This window comes from Carcharhinus amblyrhynchos, chromosome 6 (assembly GCF_965287045.1).
Source record: "Carcharhinus amblyrhynchos chromosome 6, sCarAmb.v2.hapA, whole genome shotgun sequence".
Lineage (NCBI taxonomy): Eukaryota > Metazoa > Chordata > Chondrichthyes > Carcharhiniformes > Carcharhinidae > Carcharhinus > Carcharhinus amblyrhynchos.
Window position 1 is genome coordinate 20416958 of NC_137329.1, and position 16848 is coordinate 20433805.

General features: G+C 42.3%; 1 protein-coding gene across 2 annotated transcripts in view; it reads right to left on the minus strand.

Moving 5' to 3' along the window:
• The window catches only part of elp4 (elongator acetyltransferase complex subunit 4), a 304366-nt gene that overhangs the window by 146614 nt on the left and 140904 nt on the right, over window positions 1-16848 (minus strand). For both annotated transcript variants that reach the window (XM_080189995.1, XM_080189994.1), the window contains exons 6-7: window positions 9412-9496; window positions 7754-7942 (exon numbers count right to left, since the gene is read on the minus strand). In XM_080189995.1, the coding sequence (XP_080046121.1) occupies window positions 7754-7942; window positions 9412-9496 (274 nt within the window). The remainder of the gene's footprint in view (window positions 1-7753; window positions 7943-9411; window positions 9497-16848) is intronic.

Here is a 16848-nt window from a genome sequence, read left to right on the forward strand (position 1 = left end):
ATTCCCTGGCATTATTCAACGTATTTTCTTTTTACTTCGCTGTAAGACGTCTTGGGATGTTTTGTACGTATTAATGGACATGATAAATTGCTTTTTCACACAACCTCCAATACCTGGCTTGATGTCCCTATTGTTCCAAATCCTGAAGTCAACAATGTGACAAGTTGCATTTTTCAGCAATCTGAATTTGGACCTGAGCTTTACACCATGTTCGTCAATGATTTGAAAAGAACACTGAGCTCATTATTTATATTTTTAGATTATGTTAAGTCAGGAGACGTAGTAAGTTGTGTAGACTGGAACAGAAAGTTACAATAAGATATCGACAGATCAAGTGAGCGAATAAAACTATGATACTTGGAGTTTAATGTGAGGGTGTGAGAGGTCATTCACTTTCGGTCAAAGGAAGATAAATTGTTGAGAGTCAAGGTGCTGTAAGGCTATGCAATTTAGCAATCCATATACACGAACCACAAAAGATTCTTAAGCACAAAATAAAAAAAAAGCTAATGGAATCTTGGCCCTAATTTCAAGTCTGTTGAATTATAAACACGAGGAAGTGATGATTCGGTTCTATGATCCTTGAACAGTCCCCACTTGGAGCACTGCATTCAGTTTGGGGCATTTTGTTCATTTATGTTGTCCTTGGAAGGGGTACAGTGTAAATGCACCAGGGCTATATTAGGTTTGAAGGATTAAGTTGGGAGCACAGGTTACATTCACTTAGTTTCAATTCCCTTGAGTTTACAAGTTTGAGGGATGATCAAATTCAAGTGTTTAAAACAATAAAAGGATTTGACAGGGTAGATACCAAAAAAAATGAGATAATCATTTACCGGGCAGCATGGTAGCACAGTGGTTAGCACTGCTGCTTCACAGCTCCAGGGTCCTGGGTTTAATTCCTGGCTCGGGTCACTGTCTGTATGGAGTTTACACATTCTCCTCGTGTCTGCGTGGGTTTCCTCCGGGTGCTCCGGTTTCCTCCAAAGATGTGGGGGTTAGGTTAATTGGCCATGCTATTGATCAATTGCTAATCAACAAATTGCCCCTTAGTGTCTAGGGATGCATAGGTTAGTGGGATTAGTGGGTATAATATATAGGGATATAGGGGTAGGTCCAGGGTGGGATTGTGTTCGGTGCAGACTCGATGGGCTGAAGGGCCTCTTTCTGCACTGTAGGGTTCTATGAATCCAGAACAAGGAACGCATAATCTTAAAATTAGAGCTAGACCACATTAGAATGAAATTAAGAATTTATTTTGCACACAAAAGATAATGGAAATAAGGAACTCTGTCCTCCAAAAAGCAATGCATGCTTGGGGTCAATTGAGATTGACGTATTTTTCAGGTTAAGGATATCAAGGACATGAAAGGCAGTAAATAGAGTTGAGGTACAGATTATCCAAAATCTATGATAGAACAGTTAAGAACTTGAATGGCCTACTCCAGTTCCCATGAAACAAAGGTAGTGACCCAGGAAGTAGGGGATATTATTTACTTGCTGCTATTTAAATGGATAAGATTTATCCCATCTGGAGAGGTTTATTATGCATGCAATGTGTCATGGATGTTGTAAGAGATGTGCTAGCAATTTCTCATCAATTTGGGCACTGGTGTCAATGGCGAACGTAGTCATGATGTGGGTATGCTGGCGTTGGACTGGCGTAAACACAGTAAAAAGTCTGACAACACCAGGTTTTAGTCCAACCTATTTATTTGATAATATACTCACAAGCTTTCGAGGGGACTGCAGTCCCCTCGAAAGCTTGTGAGTACATTATCAAATAAATAGGTTGGACTAAAACCTGGTGTTGTCAGACTTTTTACTGTGTCAATGGCGAAAGTCAGGCTAAACAAGACAATTCAAAGTGACTAATGAGGTACTTGATTTGTAAATGTCGTGCAACACAGTGTGTGCAATTTCAGGGTTACTATATCTCTTGTGTACATAAAAAGAACTTACACTTCACAGATTGATTCACCGATAGGAGAAAGGTTTTATGGGTTGGTTAAAACACCAAGACTAACCATGAATACATCTGATACAAGGTTGCTGGTAGATGAATCGAAACCCCTCCCACATCAGCAAGCATAGTGGAGAACGTGTCTCTGTCTGCATCAATGGGGACAAAGTAGAAATGGTAGACAGCTTCAAATTTATAAGTGTCCAGATCACCAACCTGTCATGGTCCCCCATGCCAACTCTATGTTAAGAAAGCCCACTAACACCTTTACTTTCTCAGAAGACTAAGGAAATTTGGCATGTTCGCTCCAACTCTCACCAACTTCTATAGATGCACCATAGAAAGCATTCTTTCTGGTTGTATCATAACTTGATATGGCTCCTACTCTGCCCAAGACCGCAAGAAACAAAAAAGGGTCATGAATGTAGCCCAATCCATCACACAAACCAGCCTCCCATTCATTGACTGTCTACACATCCCACTGGCTCAGAAAAGCAGCCAGCATAATTAAGGACCCACGTACCCCAGACAGACATACTCTCTTCCACCTTCTTCCGTCAGGAAAAAGATATAAAAGTCTGAGGTCACGTACCAACCGATTCAAGAACTGCTTCTTTCTTGCTGCCATCAGACTTTTGAATGGGCCTACCTTGTACTAAGTTGATTTTTTTCTACACCCAAGCTATGACTAACACTACATTCTGCACTCTCTCCCTCCCTTCCCTATGAACAGTATGTGTTATCTGTATAACATGCAAGAAACAATACATGTGATAATAATAAATCAAATCATTTAAAAGGTGCCTAGATCTGAATCTGAAGTGCTGTAATTGCAAGGCAATGAACAAGGTGCTGAAAAATTGGATTAAAATGAGTGGCTTGTTTCTTTTTTCCCTTATCGGTCAGTGCAGACATGATGGGCTGAATGGCCTTCCTGCAGCATAACCTTTCTATGGTTCTTAGGTTCATGGATGACATCAGGATGATGTGCTATGACTTGGACAAAGGTAAGTCGATGCTAATACCTAAACAAAGGACCAATGGAAAGATACAGATCACGAGTCCATCTGTAGCAAACTGCCTGGACTACATGTGCCCTGTTGCTATCACAACATGATGCAAATATGGTGCGACATCTGAAATTAATATGCAGATGGACGAAGAACAGTACAGATGGAGAAAAGTCAACCTGGTGGCTGCTGTAAATCCATGTACTTATAAGAACTGTTCAATAAAGGGTAGTGACTGAAATTAGAGAGGAAGACATTGGGCGGAATTTTACCGGCACGTCCGCCTGAGGTTCATATGATTCTGCCCGAGGCCAATGGAGAATGCCATTCTGCAAGCCTCGCCTGCCCCCAGAATGAGGGTGGGCGTGCTGGTAAAATTCCTGCCGTTAACGTGGTGAAGAAGTACATAAGCATTCATTTTCTTTCATATCCCCCCATTTCAAATGGTGTGAATGACATGGTATTTTAGTGGGTTGTGTCCTCAGAATTGGAAGCCCTACTCCTGACTCACCCTTGCAGGTAAAATATTTCAGTCTACTCATCAGCATGATCTACTAAAAGTAAGTTTTCCTTTTAGCTTTAGCTGTGCAATTTAGCTTCATTAAACTGAAACAGTGCTGGAAGGAAATGCTTCCTGTGGCCCCAGGATGCTCTTTCAGTTGGTATCATCAGCTGGTAAGAATTAGATTCCTTAAAGTGGGATCCCACAGTAACCCATATCTATGCCTGTGACATGTGCTGAGCACAGTAAGCCCACAGAAAATATCAGTATCCAGGTTAATAGAAAAAGACATGGATATAACAATACATTGTCATGAATGTACGGTAATATTAAATTGCTCTCTGTTGTCCGACATGCTCTTATCACATGAAGAGTTGCTGGCACAGCTCACGAGTTGGGGCTGGCACATTTCCCTCCAGAACGATGGCACAGTGGTTAATACTGCTACCTCACAGCCAGGGACCTGGGTTTGATTCCCGGCTTGGGTCACTGTCTGTGTGGAGTTTGCACGTTCTCCCTGTGTCTGCGTGGGCTTCCTCGGGGTGTTCCGCTTTCCTGCCACAGTCCAAAGATGTGCTGGTTAGTTTGACTGGCTATGATAAATTGCCCCTTAGTGTTGGGGGGCTAGCTAGAGTAAATATGTGGGGTTACAGGAATAGAACCTGTTGTTGGTTTGGACTCAATGAGCTGAATGGCCTCCTTCTGCACTGTAGAGATTCTAATTCAAGCAGGGTTCACTCTGTGATGGTAACAATTTTATTGATTTGATTTTATTATTGTCACATGTATTGGTATATAGTGAAAAGTATAGTTTCTTGCGCACTATACTCTCAAAGCATACCGTTCAGAGAGTACATAGTGGAGAAGGAAAGAACAGGATGCAGAATATAGTGTTACAGTCATAGCTAGGGTGTAGAGAAACTTCACCTTAATATAAGGAAGGTTCATTCAAACGTCTGATGGCAGCACAGAAGTCACTTGGCACATGATCTCAGACTTTTGTATCTTTTTCCCAACAGAAGATGGAAGAACGTTTGTCTGGGATGCATGGAGTCCTTAATTATGTTGGCTGCCTTTCTGAGGCAGTGAGAAATGTAGACAGAGTTAGTGAATGGGAGGCTGGTTTGTGTGATGGACTGGACTACATTCACAAACCTTTGTATTTTCTTCCGGTATTAGTCAGAGCAGGAGCTATACTGTAGCGAACTTTATCAACTGTAGTGAATCCAGGCAATTTGGGAGGCTGGAGCTGATCTCTGCCATGACTAATCTTTTGAAGCACTTCATAATGATGGACGTCAGAGTCACTGGACGGTAGTCATTAAGGCATGCTGTCTTAGCTTTTCTTTGATATAGGATGATGGTCGTCTTATTGATAAGGCTCTGCCACCTTTGGAGTCCTGGGAAAGTTTGGAGGGGAGGGGTGAGAGCTGAGTGGAGGCTGAATCAAGCAGATGTGTCAGAAGAAGTGGGCCTTTCAGTTGGATTTGTGTTGCAAAAGGTAGGACTGAAGGATTATGTGCAAAGTAAATGGAAAGATGTATAGGGGCTGCCATGTACTGTGCACATTTTAGAAGATGTTTTTCGGATAAGAACACCGTAAATTTCTCTTGCTGTTGGTAAAGTGTTCTCTTACACTGGCTCGTTGTTAATGCAAATTTCTACTTTTTTTTACAGAGTGAATAACACACAGCAGGCCTAAAATTACCAACTGTCATTAGAGATGCATCCTCCTCTCCCATTTTCGATTCTTGAAAAAAAAGGCTGGCTACGAGATGATGTGTAAAATGCTTTTAGTGAGGCTGGAGGATTGAAATGTGGTTTGTACTCAGTTGAGAGTTGCTGATGAAGACAACCAAAATGGTGCATATTAGACAACATTATCAAAGACATTACATGCAGTTCAATGCTCATCAGATATATGATTCTGCTCCTTGAGCCTTTGAATACACTTCCTTTGGCAGTACTCCCGAGCCCCAAGATCTCTACCACCACAAACGATAAAAGCATTGGAACAATATCATCTCCAAAATTTACACAACTTGACTTCATCGTTCTTTTACCTTTGCTGGATCCAAACCTTGAAATTTCTTAGCCAAGACCATTGTGTGGTCATCTTCAACACAAGCAACAATAACTTATTTTTATATAGCACTTTCAAAGAGTAAAATATTGCAAGTTGTTTCATAGTAGCAGTTTGTCAAAATTTGACAAAGGGCCACATACAGAAATATTTGGCCATACGACAAAAAACCTGATCAAAGAGATGGATTTTAAGGATCTTAATGGATTAGAGGTAAAAAGGTGCATACGATTAGGGAGTGATTTCCAGAGCTTATGCCCCAGGCAGCCAAAGGAGTGGCTGTCAATGTTGGAGCAATGGAAATCGGGAATGTGAAAGAGGCCAGAATTGGCCAGTGCAGATATCTCAGATGGTTGTAGGACTGAGGAGATGAGAGAGATTAGGTGGAGGAACAATGAGATTTTTTAAATCATGGCACTCTCAGACCAAGATGCAATATAGGTCAATGGGTGAAAGGGACTTGGGTGTGTGTTATGGGCAGTAGAGTTGAAGCTCAAGTTCACCTATGGTATGTGGTCAGAAGTCAGGCAGGAGATCATTGGAATAGTTGCATTTTAGGTGACGAAGGCAGGGATGAGGATTTAAGCAATATATGCATTAAGATGGGGCAGAGGCAGCTAATGATATGGATAGGAAGTAGGCCATCTTAGTGACAGAGAGCAAAAGGTATTGGAAGCTCAACAATGGTTGTGAACAGTCTGGTTCAACTACTGACAGTGGTCAAATGGAGGGATGGAATTGGCAGGTAGGAAATGGGGTTTGCAATGAGTTGCAAAGATATTGGTTTCGGTCTTCACAAAATTTAATTGGAACAACTAACTGTTCATCTAATAGTTGTTATTGGACAAGCAACACGATAAATCAGGGATTGCGGAAGAGTCAAAAGAGGTGGCAGTGATGCAGAGTTGGGTGTTATCAGTGAATATGTGGAACCTGATATGCTTCTGGATCATGTTGCTGAGATGCAGCATGAAGATGAGAAATAGAAGTCAGTGAAATATGGGACCCCAAGGGAATAGAATGGATGCAGGAAGAGATACCAATGAAGTTTAAGATAATAACAAACCAGCATTTCCATTGGTAGCCATGGACAAGCAATAAATAAGAGTTTGTCACTGTTTCCCACATCTTGTGAATAAAAAGATAAGTGAATATTCAAAAATTAAGCATTAATGACTGGATAATGTCTCAATAAGTAAAGCTATAAAAATTGCTATTCATCAAAACACTGATGCTACTGTGTTTTTTTAAACTCTTTAAAGTGAATGATTTTTATTCCCCTCCTGTATGATCAGGTGGTGCTCTACTTTCTGAACAGTCCATTTACCTTAAATGTAGCTGAAAGAAATTTACCGCTGAAACACACTGGACTTTAAATAAATGAATGTACTCAATAATTATCTGCTACATTAAGTCTTTGTACTCATTAAACATGTTAGCAATAAGTGTTCATTCCTTTATTAATGTTGATAGGATTAATAAAGAAGGGTTACTTCAACTTGATGTCATTACCAAGTACAATCATCCAACGAAGGTTTACATTTGACACCTACTTTACTTGTAGTACTTTTAAAGGGTGTATTTACACATCAGCTTTAGGACATTGCAAATCTGATGCTAGACTATAAGCACAAAGGCAGGCAAATGGTCTGATTTTTGATCATATGTGGTATGGAAGGTTTTACAGCCTTGATGCCTTGTAAAAAATGGTCTCTTGGTCCAGTTTATATCTCTGCGTTGTCAGGCAGCCTTAAACTATCATGAACCCATAAAATTAGATAACTTGAAGACTGGTTTCAGAAAAACAAAGTGCGAACAGCTTTCTGATGAAAGTTTAATGACCTGGAAATGTTAACTTTGTTTCTCTCTTCAAAGATGCTACCAGACCTGTTGAGTATTTAAACCATTTTCTGTTTTTCTTTCAGTATAGAAAAGGTTGGGAACACATGGTTCTGTTTGCTCAGGTCATCCACGTTTGAAGTGGCATGGCAATGGGAGTACTTGTCTACTAAAAATAATATATTTTGTGCAATTACAAACTGTTGTTGGAGAATCACAAAATTAGGAGCTTCATCACCGAGCTCATCAATAAAAGCAAACTAGTGTTCTCTGGAATTATGATTTTATGATTTATTTCTACTTCAAAATACAACTACTTAAAAAAACTGCGTGTAAAATAAATTCCGCTGTCTAACCTGGGTGAGGTATGCTGGCACGGTAATAATGCAGGCAGAGAGAGATGTTCTGAGGAGTCCACGGAGTACATACAGAAATTTAGTCAGACTGTAAGCATGTTCGGGGTTTTCACTAAGACCAATATCCTCCCCCCACAACAGTGAGCCGAGTGAATGGATTCCTATCCGCAGGATATTCCTCTGTTTAGTCTGTAGGAAGAGAAGTGCAAATGAATGTGACAAAACAGCAGGGCTTTGCTTATAAATGACACCCTTTCCACCCAGTTCGTATTCTAACTTACGAGAGCTGTAACAGCTACTGGACAGGTGACAAGGCTCTGAAGTTTCTGTCTGGACTTGCTTTCCAGCTGCCCAACGGCTCATAAAACAGCTTGTTTCCTTGGCATATCAACAGGGAAGGATACCAGTAGGACCTTAATAAGAGCTACACTTTTGCAAAGCTTACATAGCTGCTAGCAAAGTGCCAAGAAAGGATCAGCGTATGCTAGACTTCCAGCTGGTTTGGGCCAAGATTCTGTTAACAAAAGCAGACTGTGGTATCATATCGATTCATGCTACCAAAATGGGTAGTTAATTCTACACTTTTGCTTTTATGGAGAAACCTGTTGCTTAGACACAGAAAAGGCAATGTTTAAATTTTTTACTCCTTAATGATATGCAACTAGTGACAAAGGAACAATTTTGGAAGAGAACAGTGAAGTAAAGGTCAGTAGAAGACAATGTGCAACGAAGATCCATAGCAAAAGATATCAAAAAAAACCTTATTGTGCAAGTCTTTTCAGTTAGAAATGACTTTGTTGAAAGGTTCTTCGCGTATATGTGTGTCACTTCACCAAATATGCTGTTGTTTTCTATGAGATTTCCTGCTTTATAAGACCTGTCAACTTGTGGCAGAAGCAGCTAGGCACACTGTACTGTGGGAACTGTTATGACATGCCTGTTGCCATGGTTACCACTGGGAAGGGGAGAGGTGCCTGTCAGGGACCAATTTACTTCTCCAAAGGGGTTTTGCCTCCACAGGGAAAGGAAGCCTGTCCAGATCTGTGCTGAAATCTCAGTAGAGATTGAGAGCTGAGCAATAACAAGCTAAATTAACATATAAGTACTCTGAATAGCTAAAGTTGCAATAAAGGATTTTTTCAGTTTGAGACCCACCCTCAGCTAACTTTTCTAATGCTGCTGCAAAGTTGACTGCACAGCTTTCTACAAAACTCTAATTAGCTGATCATTCCCTACAACAAAATGAAGGTTTCTTGTCACAGTATCCTCAAGGCTACAAGTTTTACAACAGAGATATTTTCATTACAACATCAACATAAAAAGTCTAATGTGGCTTAATGTGGATTTGGGCTAAGCCACTTTCTCGACTGGACAGCTCCTTTTTAGGTGCTCAGTGACTAATGATGCCAGAGTACACTGCTTATGCACATCAATGCTCGTACCCAATAGAGTTGAGGAAAGCTCAAAACGTGAGGCAAATGCATATTAACATATGACCCATACACTGTCTTTGCAATGCTTGTTTACTTCATCCGTGCTTAGAAACAGCTTGTTCATTGTTGATTATTCCAAGCCCTTCCGGCTGCACCCTGGAGAGCGCTATGAAAACAACATTAGTTACTTGATTACAGAAGACACTAAGGGCTTGTGTACCATACCTGGGGACAGGCTCCATCAAATCCTTCCTTTTGGATGACTCTTTGTATAGATCTAAGCAGCTTGACATAACCAAAGTTCATATTACTGTCAAAAAAAAGTGTGAAATTGAGTCACAAATTAAAAAAAATCACATTAGCACTTAACTGGTAATTGTGTGTCTTTGATGAAAAAGGGAAATTTGAAGTACACATGTTTGCACAGAGCAGTTGAAAAAAGTTCTTGCACTGTTTTCCAAGTAACTAAAGACAAATGTGATCTTTGCTTAACCCGAAATGGTATGAATGAATTTGATTTTCTCCAGCTGAGAAACTTCAAGCAAAATGCCAATACAGCTGACTTTTGGTAAGCATATAACTTGCGCAATAAACACTTTGCTTGGACTACAATTATCTTTGGAAAACTACTACCCCATTAGATGCAAATGAATGCTGAATACTTTGCACTGACCTGATGGAAATCTATTCAAGTAGCACACAACACAAGAGAAAAACTGGCAAAGTAAGTTATATGGCTTCTCATAACATTCAGACTCGCTGTAGAACATTTGCCAAAATAAGAATGTCTCAAGTTTTGAGTACAGCATGGAAAACTTGATTTTTGTTCTCCAATGGATGTGCTAAGTGCAAGCAGTTACATTAGTTCTATTTGCAAGCAGTAGTCCCAAGCCTAAACAAAATCTTAATTTCATTCTAAACTGCTTAAGTGAAAAGTAAAAAATGAACTAATAAATTAACTTTAAAGCACAACCATATAAATAAAATGCACCCTGGGAGTCAGCAGTCGTTCTCTTCTATTAACTACCTCAGTGACCTGATATCATATGAAAGGGATAGTCTGCAGAGACAAGGATGCCTTAATTATGTCAGGCTCACTTACCTCCTAGAAAATTAATGATTTAATGAAGCAACTTAAAAGATGAAACCACCACAGCATTTCTGTGTTAAATCATAGATTAATTAACATATTGTTAATGAACTGCCACAGCAAGCACACCTGATCAAAGTCCTAGTCACCTGAGCTCAGCTTGTTGAAAATTTGTAATTTTGATAAAAACAATCTTTCTAAAAATGTTTCTGCATCCTTCTGCTCCATAAAATGTTAACTAAAAAAAACCTGAGTTTTACATCACAATTGTATTAGTCAAGAAAGAAAATAGTGGCAAAGCACAAACATTAGTCAAAAGCTACGCTTGTCAAGTATGAACAAAGATGGACATGACATGAGCAGACATCAAATTGCTCTAAAATTTTAAATATATAAAAAAATTATATTGGTATGAATTAATAGCAGGTTTAGTTTTTAAAATGTTAATATTTGACAAGTTCACTGTTTGCATGTTTTATGGTGTGGATATGCCGGCGTTGGACTGGGATAAACACAGTAAAAAGTCTGACAACACCAGGTTTAAGTCCAACCAATTTATTTGATAGTAAACTCACAAGCTTTCGAGGTTTCCCTCTTCTTCAGGTGAATGGAGTGTTCTGGCCTCAGACAGAGCATATAAAGCACAGACAGTTTACAGGTTACTGATTAGAATGCGAATCTTTACACCTAACCTGCTGTTCAAGTCCTAAAGTGGCCGACAATGTGAGTGGAAGGAGCACTGATCACAGGTTAAAGAGATGTGTATTGTCTCCAGACAGTACAGTAAGTGAGGTTTTGCAAACCCAGGCAAGTCACAGGGGTTACAGATAGTGCTACATGAACCCAAGATCCCTGTTGAGACCGTCCTCGTGTGCGGAACTTGGCTATCAGTCTCTGCTCAGTGACTCTGCGCTGTCGTGTGTCGTGAAGGCCGCCTTTCTGACCTTCGGGTAAGCTTTCTCCAAGGCGGCCTTCACGACACACGACAGCTCAGAGTCGCTGAGCAGAGACTGATAGCCAAGTTCCACACACGAGGACGGTCTCAACTGGGATCCTGGGTTCATGTCACACTATCTGTAACCCCCGTGACTTGCCTGGGTTTGCAAAACCTCACTTACTGTACTGTCTGGAGACAATACACATCTCTTTAGCCTGTGATTAGTGCTCCTACCACTCACATTGTCGGCCACTTTAGGACTTGAACAGCAGGTTAGGTGTAAAGATTCGCATTCTAATCAGTGATCTGTAAACTGTCTGTGCTTTGTATGCTCTGTCTGAGGCCAGAACTCTCCATTCACCTGAAGAAGAGGGAAACCTCGAAAGCTTGTGAGTTTACTATCAAATAAATCGGTTGGACTTGAACCTGGTGTTTTACTGTGCATGTTTTATTACAGACAATGTGAAATGCTTACTTCAGTAGATCATAATAAATAAGTGTATGGGTGAGGCAAAACATTTGTTTCCACAAGTAAGGTGTCTGAGGCAAAACATATTTCCACAAGGTGATTAAATAAAAGACAAGCAAGCTCTGGGCAGCTTGCATCTAGAAACATTTTTGACAGTGTCACATTGTCAAATACCTATTTTACAATATAATGTAAATTTTTATGCATTAAAAAAAATTGCTCACCTTTCATTCTTATATGAATTATCCAACCCTCTTAAAGTGAGTAGAAACTCCCAGTATTGTCACAAGGCTATGCGTATTGGAATCATGTTGAAAAAATGATTTTCCAAATTTCAAACAACAGGAAATTTTGCCTTTTTAACTGAGACAGAGCAAGCTGCTTTAAAATGCAATGCCATGTTCCAAGGTGAAACATACAAATTACCCATAAACAAACACAGACAGACATTTCCTATTATCCAAGCACCTCTTGTCACTGTCTAAGGAAAAGGCAATAAAAATGCAATGCATTGGATATTGAAATAATAGTTGCCACAGTCAGACTGATCCAAAACCGCTTGGAAATACACAATGGATGAAGTATTTCAGGCAAAGCTGCCCAGCTATCTAACAGAAATTATAAGTGGTACAGGGGTGTCAAAAAAATTTTTCGCAGAAGAAACAAACTGAAGACTGCTCTCTTTCTTTTGGGTTAAGTGTGCCGCTTGGTTTGAGAAGCCAACTCCACCAGAAACTTACAGCCGAGATCTCTCAATAATTGCAACATCTTCTCCATCTGGCAAGAAACCAATTAGCCCAAACTGACCGCAACATTTAGAATCTATGCATTAAGGACAATGAGAAGGGAGCTAATGGTAGATCCTTTTACCGTTTCTCATGGGACCTTAACTCCCGTTATCACTGATACCTAGCCGAATGGGCTCAAATGACAATGAGGGCCGAATACTTGACATTGTGCTTTCTTTTGATTTTGATTTGGATTTATTATTGTCGCATGTGTTAACATAGAGTGAAAGATATTGTTTCTTGCATGCTATAGACCAAGCATACCGAAGGAAATGAGGGAGTGCAGAACGTTCAGTCGTAGCTAGGGTGTAGAGAGAGATCAAATTAGTGCAAGGCAGGTTCCATTCAAAAGTTTGATGGCAGCAGGGAAGAAGCTGTTTTTGAGTCGGTTGGTACGCGACCTCAGACTTGGTGCATCAGCAAATGTTAGTAAGAGTCATAGCGAAAATGACAAATTTCCTTAGTCTTCCGAGAAAGTAGACATTGGATGGCTTTCTTAACTATAGTGTCGACATGGGGGTGGGGATCAGGACAGGTTGGTGGTGATCTGGACACTAAAAACTTGAAGCTCTTGATCATTTCTATTTCATCCCCATCGATATAGTTAGGGGCATGTTCTCCACTACACTTCCTGAAGTTGATGACTATCTCCTTAGTTTTCTTGACGTTGAGGGAGATACTATTGTTGTCGCACCAGTTCACCAGATTTTCTATCTCATTCCTGTACTCGAGTTGGAGGGGAATTTGGCTACACAGTCTATAGTAGGAATCCAAGGACACAGCTTTGTGGGGCACTGGTATTGAGGATGATCGCGGAGGTGTTGTTGTTGTCTATCCTTACTGATGGTGACTGTGAAGTTAAGGGTCCAGTCACTGAAGAAGGAGCCAAGGATCTGGCAGACCAACAGGAGTTTGGAAATGAATTTTGTAGGAATAATGCTGTTGAAGGCTGAGCTGTAATCAACAAATAGGCATCAGACATAGGTGTCTTTGTTATCTAGGTGCTCTTGGGGCATAGGCACTGATCAGAGGTGCTTGACTTCTGTTCTGTAGTGGAAGCTGTAATGTCATAAGCCAGTTGTGCACACTCCTGGATAGACTATAAGTTTCCGAACAAGGTGACTGCTGATGGCAAATCCAACTCCAGCATCACGACGCTCATAGCTGCCGCGACCGCTCCAGAGAAAAGTGTATCCACCTCCAGTTTCAGTCAACTGACCTACGTTGGAAAGACAAGTTTCGCTCAGGGCTACAATGTCAATGCTGTATCTTGCAAGCTCTCTGGCAACTAAGGCTGTTCTTCTCTCCGGTCTGTCTGCTGTAGGGTTGTCCAAAAGCGTGCGCACATTCCAAGTGCCAATGGTGAGCGGTGCCACCTTGTGTTTTATTTTGTGTGCTCGACTGCAAGATGGGATCCCCGCCAGCTGCGGTAAACTGGCCAGGGTGTAGTGAAGCAAGCAATGTTTAGGGCACCTTTTCTAGCCCCTTCCTCATTCTACGGAGGTGAGCAGTGTGTTCCTGAAGAGGACTGCTCAGTCGCCCAGGTAGACACCGAGTTCCACTGCTGCTTCAGTCAGCAGAAAATGACCATTAGACCTGAGCTGCCTGCGTGCAAGTCCATGACTACAGCTCCTGGTGTATCCAGACCTGCTGCTTCGTCGCTTGCCCATCGCCACAGGACTTCAAGGGTTGAACAGAACACTGATGATGAGGATGATGGTGTCAAAACTAGCGCTTGATTTGGATTAAAGTGAGGGAGACTTGCGCAGCGTCAGCCTCACTCTCTCTTCCCAATTCCCATCTAGATCCAGTGGCAAGACAAGAGTCAAGATGGCTGGAGGTGGGACTAGGCACAGTGGATGGCCAGGACGTCTTCTGTGTCTTGTCCTGCTTTTCACATGCCACGACACTTGCAGAGACAGCCTTCTTGACCGTTGGACATTCCATTGGTCTGTTCCGCTCAATCTGCCAGATTCTGTCTTCACATGCTGGGATAGACATCTCCCCATCTCACCGAGGGTTGAGGTCCATCGGCTACCCTCACCTGGTTTCGCCAGCTTGTCGAGGCCTTTGCCCGGGATGTGGCCACTGTCGCGTGCAAACAGCTACAGGGAGCCACAGGTGACAGCTGAGTGCCAGGTGGGGACAAAGGATGGACAAACCGCCCTGAAAGGACGTGACATGTTCCTCCACCAAAGGTATTACCCCTCCCTGACACCCCATTCACGCCCGGAGCATCTAGATAACAAAGACACCTATGCTCCCACAATGAACAATCCGGACGAGATGAAAGACAAGTTCTACGAAGAACCAGACGCCCTACCATCAGCAGTGAGCAGTACTGACAAGCTGATCTTGCTTGGTGATTTCAATGCAAGAGTAGGATGTGACTCTGCAATCTGGCAGGGAGTCATGGGGAGGCATGGAGTGGGCAAGTGTAACAGTAATGGCCTACTCTTACTGAAGACCTGTGCAGCACAGGACCTCCTCATCACCAACACAACCTTCTGTCTGCCTACCTGTAACAAGACCTCCTGGATGCACCCCCGCTCTAAGCATTGGCATCTTATCAACTATGTCATTGTCAGGAGAAAAGACAGGCAGGATGTCAGAGTAACCAAGGCCATGTGTGGTGCTGACTGCTGGACAGATCACAGGCTCATTGTCTCCAAAATGAGGCTCTGCATCAGACCTAAGAGGCGACCACAAGGAAGCAAGGTTATGAAAAGAATCAATGCGGCCAAGCTAAAGAACCCCAGCATAGTTTCAGCACTGGCTGAAGACTTAGAAATCAAGCTTGCTGACCTACACTTCGCACGCAGCACTGAGGACGACTGGGAACGCATCAGGGATGCTATCCATACATCTGGGCTGAAGACGCACGGGCCCTCCACCCGCAAGCAGCATGACTGGTTTGATGAGAATGATGAGGAGATACAGGCTCTACTTGTTGAAAAGCACCGTCTTCATCCGGCCTGTCAGAACAACCCATCTTCAGCTGCCAAGAAAAATGCTTTTACTAGTGCTCACAGGACAGTCCAGAATAAACTACATAAAATGCAGGATGCTTGGCTGAGCACCAAGACAGATGAAATACAGGGATATGCTGACAGAAACGACTTGAAACGGTTCTATGAAGTCCTCAACACTCTCCATGGACCTCAATCCCTTGGGAGTTCTGCCCTCCTGAGTACAGATGGTACAACTTTCATTACAGAGAAGGCTCAGATCCCTCAGAGATGGGCTGAACACTTTGAAACCGTCCTCAACTGACCGTCATCTATTAACAAGAGGCAATAGACAGGATTCCCCAGGTTGATATCAACAGTGCCATAGATGACCCACTGGTAGTAGCCAAAGTCACGAAAGCTGTCAGCCAGCTATCCGGTGGCAAAGCCCCAGCGGCAGATGCCATACCTGCAGAGATCTACAAAGCTGCTGGTCCTGCACTTATCGAGAAGCTCACCGAGTTGTTCCAGTCCTTTTGGAAACAAGGATCCATTCCTCAGGAACTTAAAGATGCTTCCATCGTACACCTCTACATGAGGAAGGGCAATTGGCAAGTATGTGGCAACCACCGAGGAATCTTGCTGCTCTCCATCACAGGAAAAACCCTCGCAAGAATCCTGCTAAATCAACTGGTCACTCATCTGGAGCTGCGCCTGCTTCCAGAGACGCAGTGTGGCTTCTGCAAAGGTCGTGGGACTACTGACATGATTTTTGCTGCGCGCCAACTTCAGGAGAGGTGTCAGGAGCAGAATCGTGAGCTCTACACAACCTTTGTTGACCTCGTGAAAGGGATTGAGGATTGGCTATCTAACAGGAAGCAGAGAGTTGGAATAAATGGGTGCTTTGCTGGTTGGCAGTTGGTGACGAGTGGCATGCCACAGGGATCGGTGTTGGGGCCTCAACTGTTTACCATATACACAGATGATCTGGAGGAGGGGGCTGAGTGAGGGTAACAAAATTTGCTGATGACACGAAGATGAGTGGGAAAGCAAATTGCGTGGAGGACGCTGAAAGTCTGCAGAGAGATTTGGATAGGCTGAGTGGGCGGGGACCTGGCAGATGGAGTAACACATTAGCAAATGTGAGGTTATCCACTTTAGAAGAAATAATAGTAGCATGGAACATTATTTAAATGGTGAAAAGTTGCAGCATGCTACTGTGCAGAGGGACCTTGGGGTCCTTCTGCACGAATTGCAAAAAGCTCAATCTGCAGGTGCAGCAGGTGATCGAGAAGGCGAATGGAATGTTGGTCTTTATCGCGAGGGGGATAGAATATAAAAGCAGGGAGGTCTTACTGCAACTGTACAAGGCACTGGTGAGGCCGCAACTGGAGTACTGTGTGCAGTTTTGGTCCTCTTATTTGCCGAAG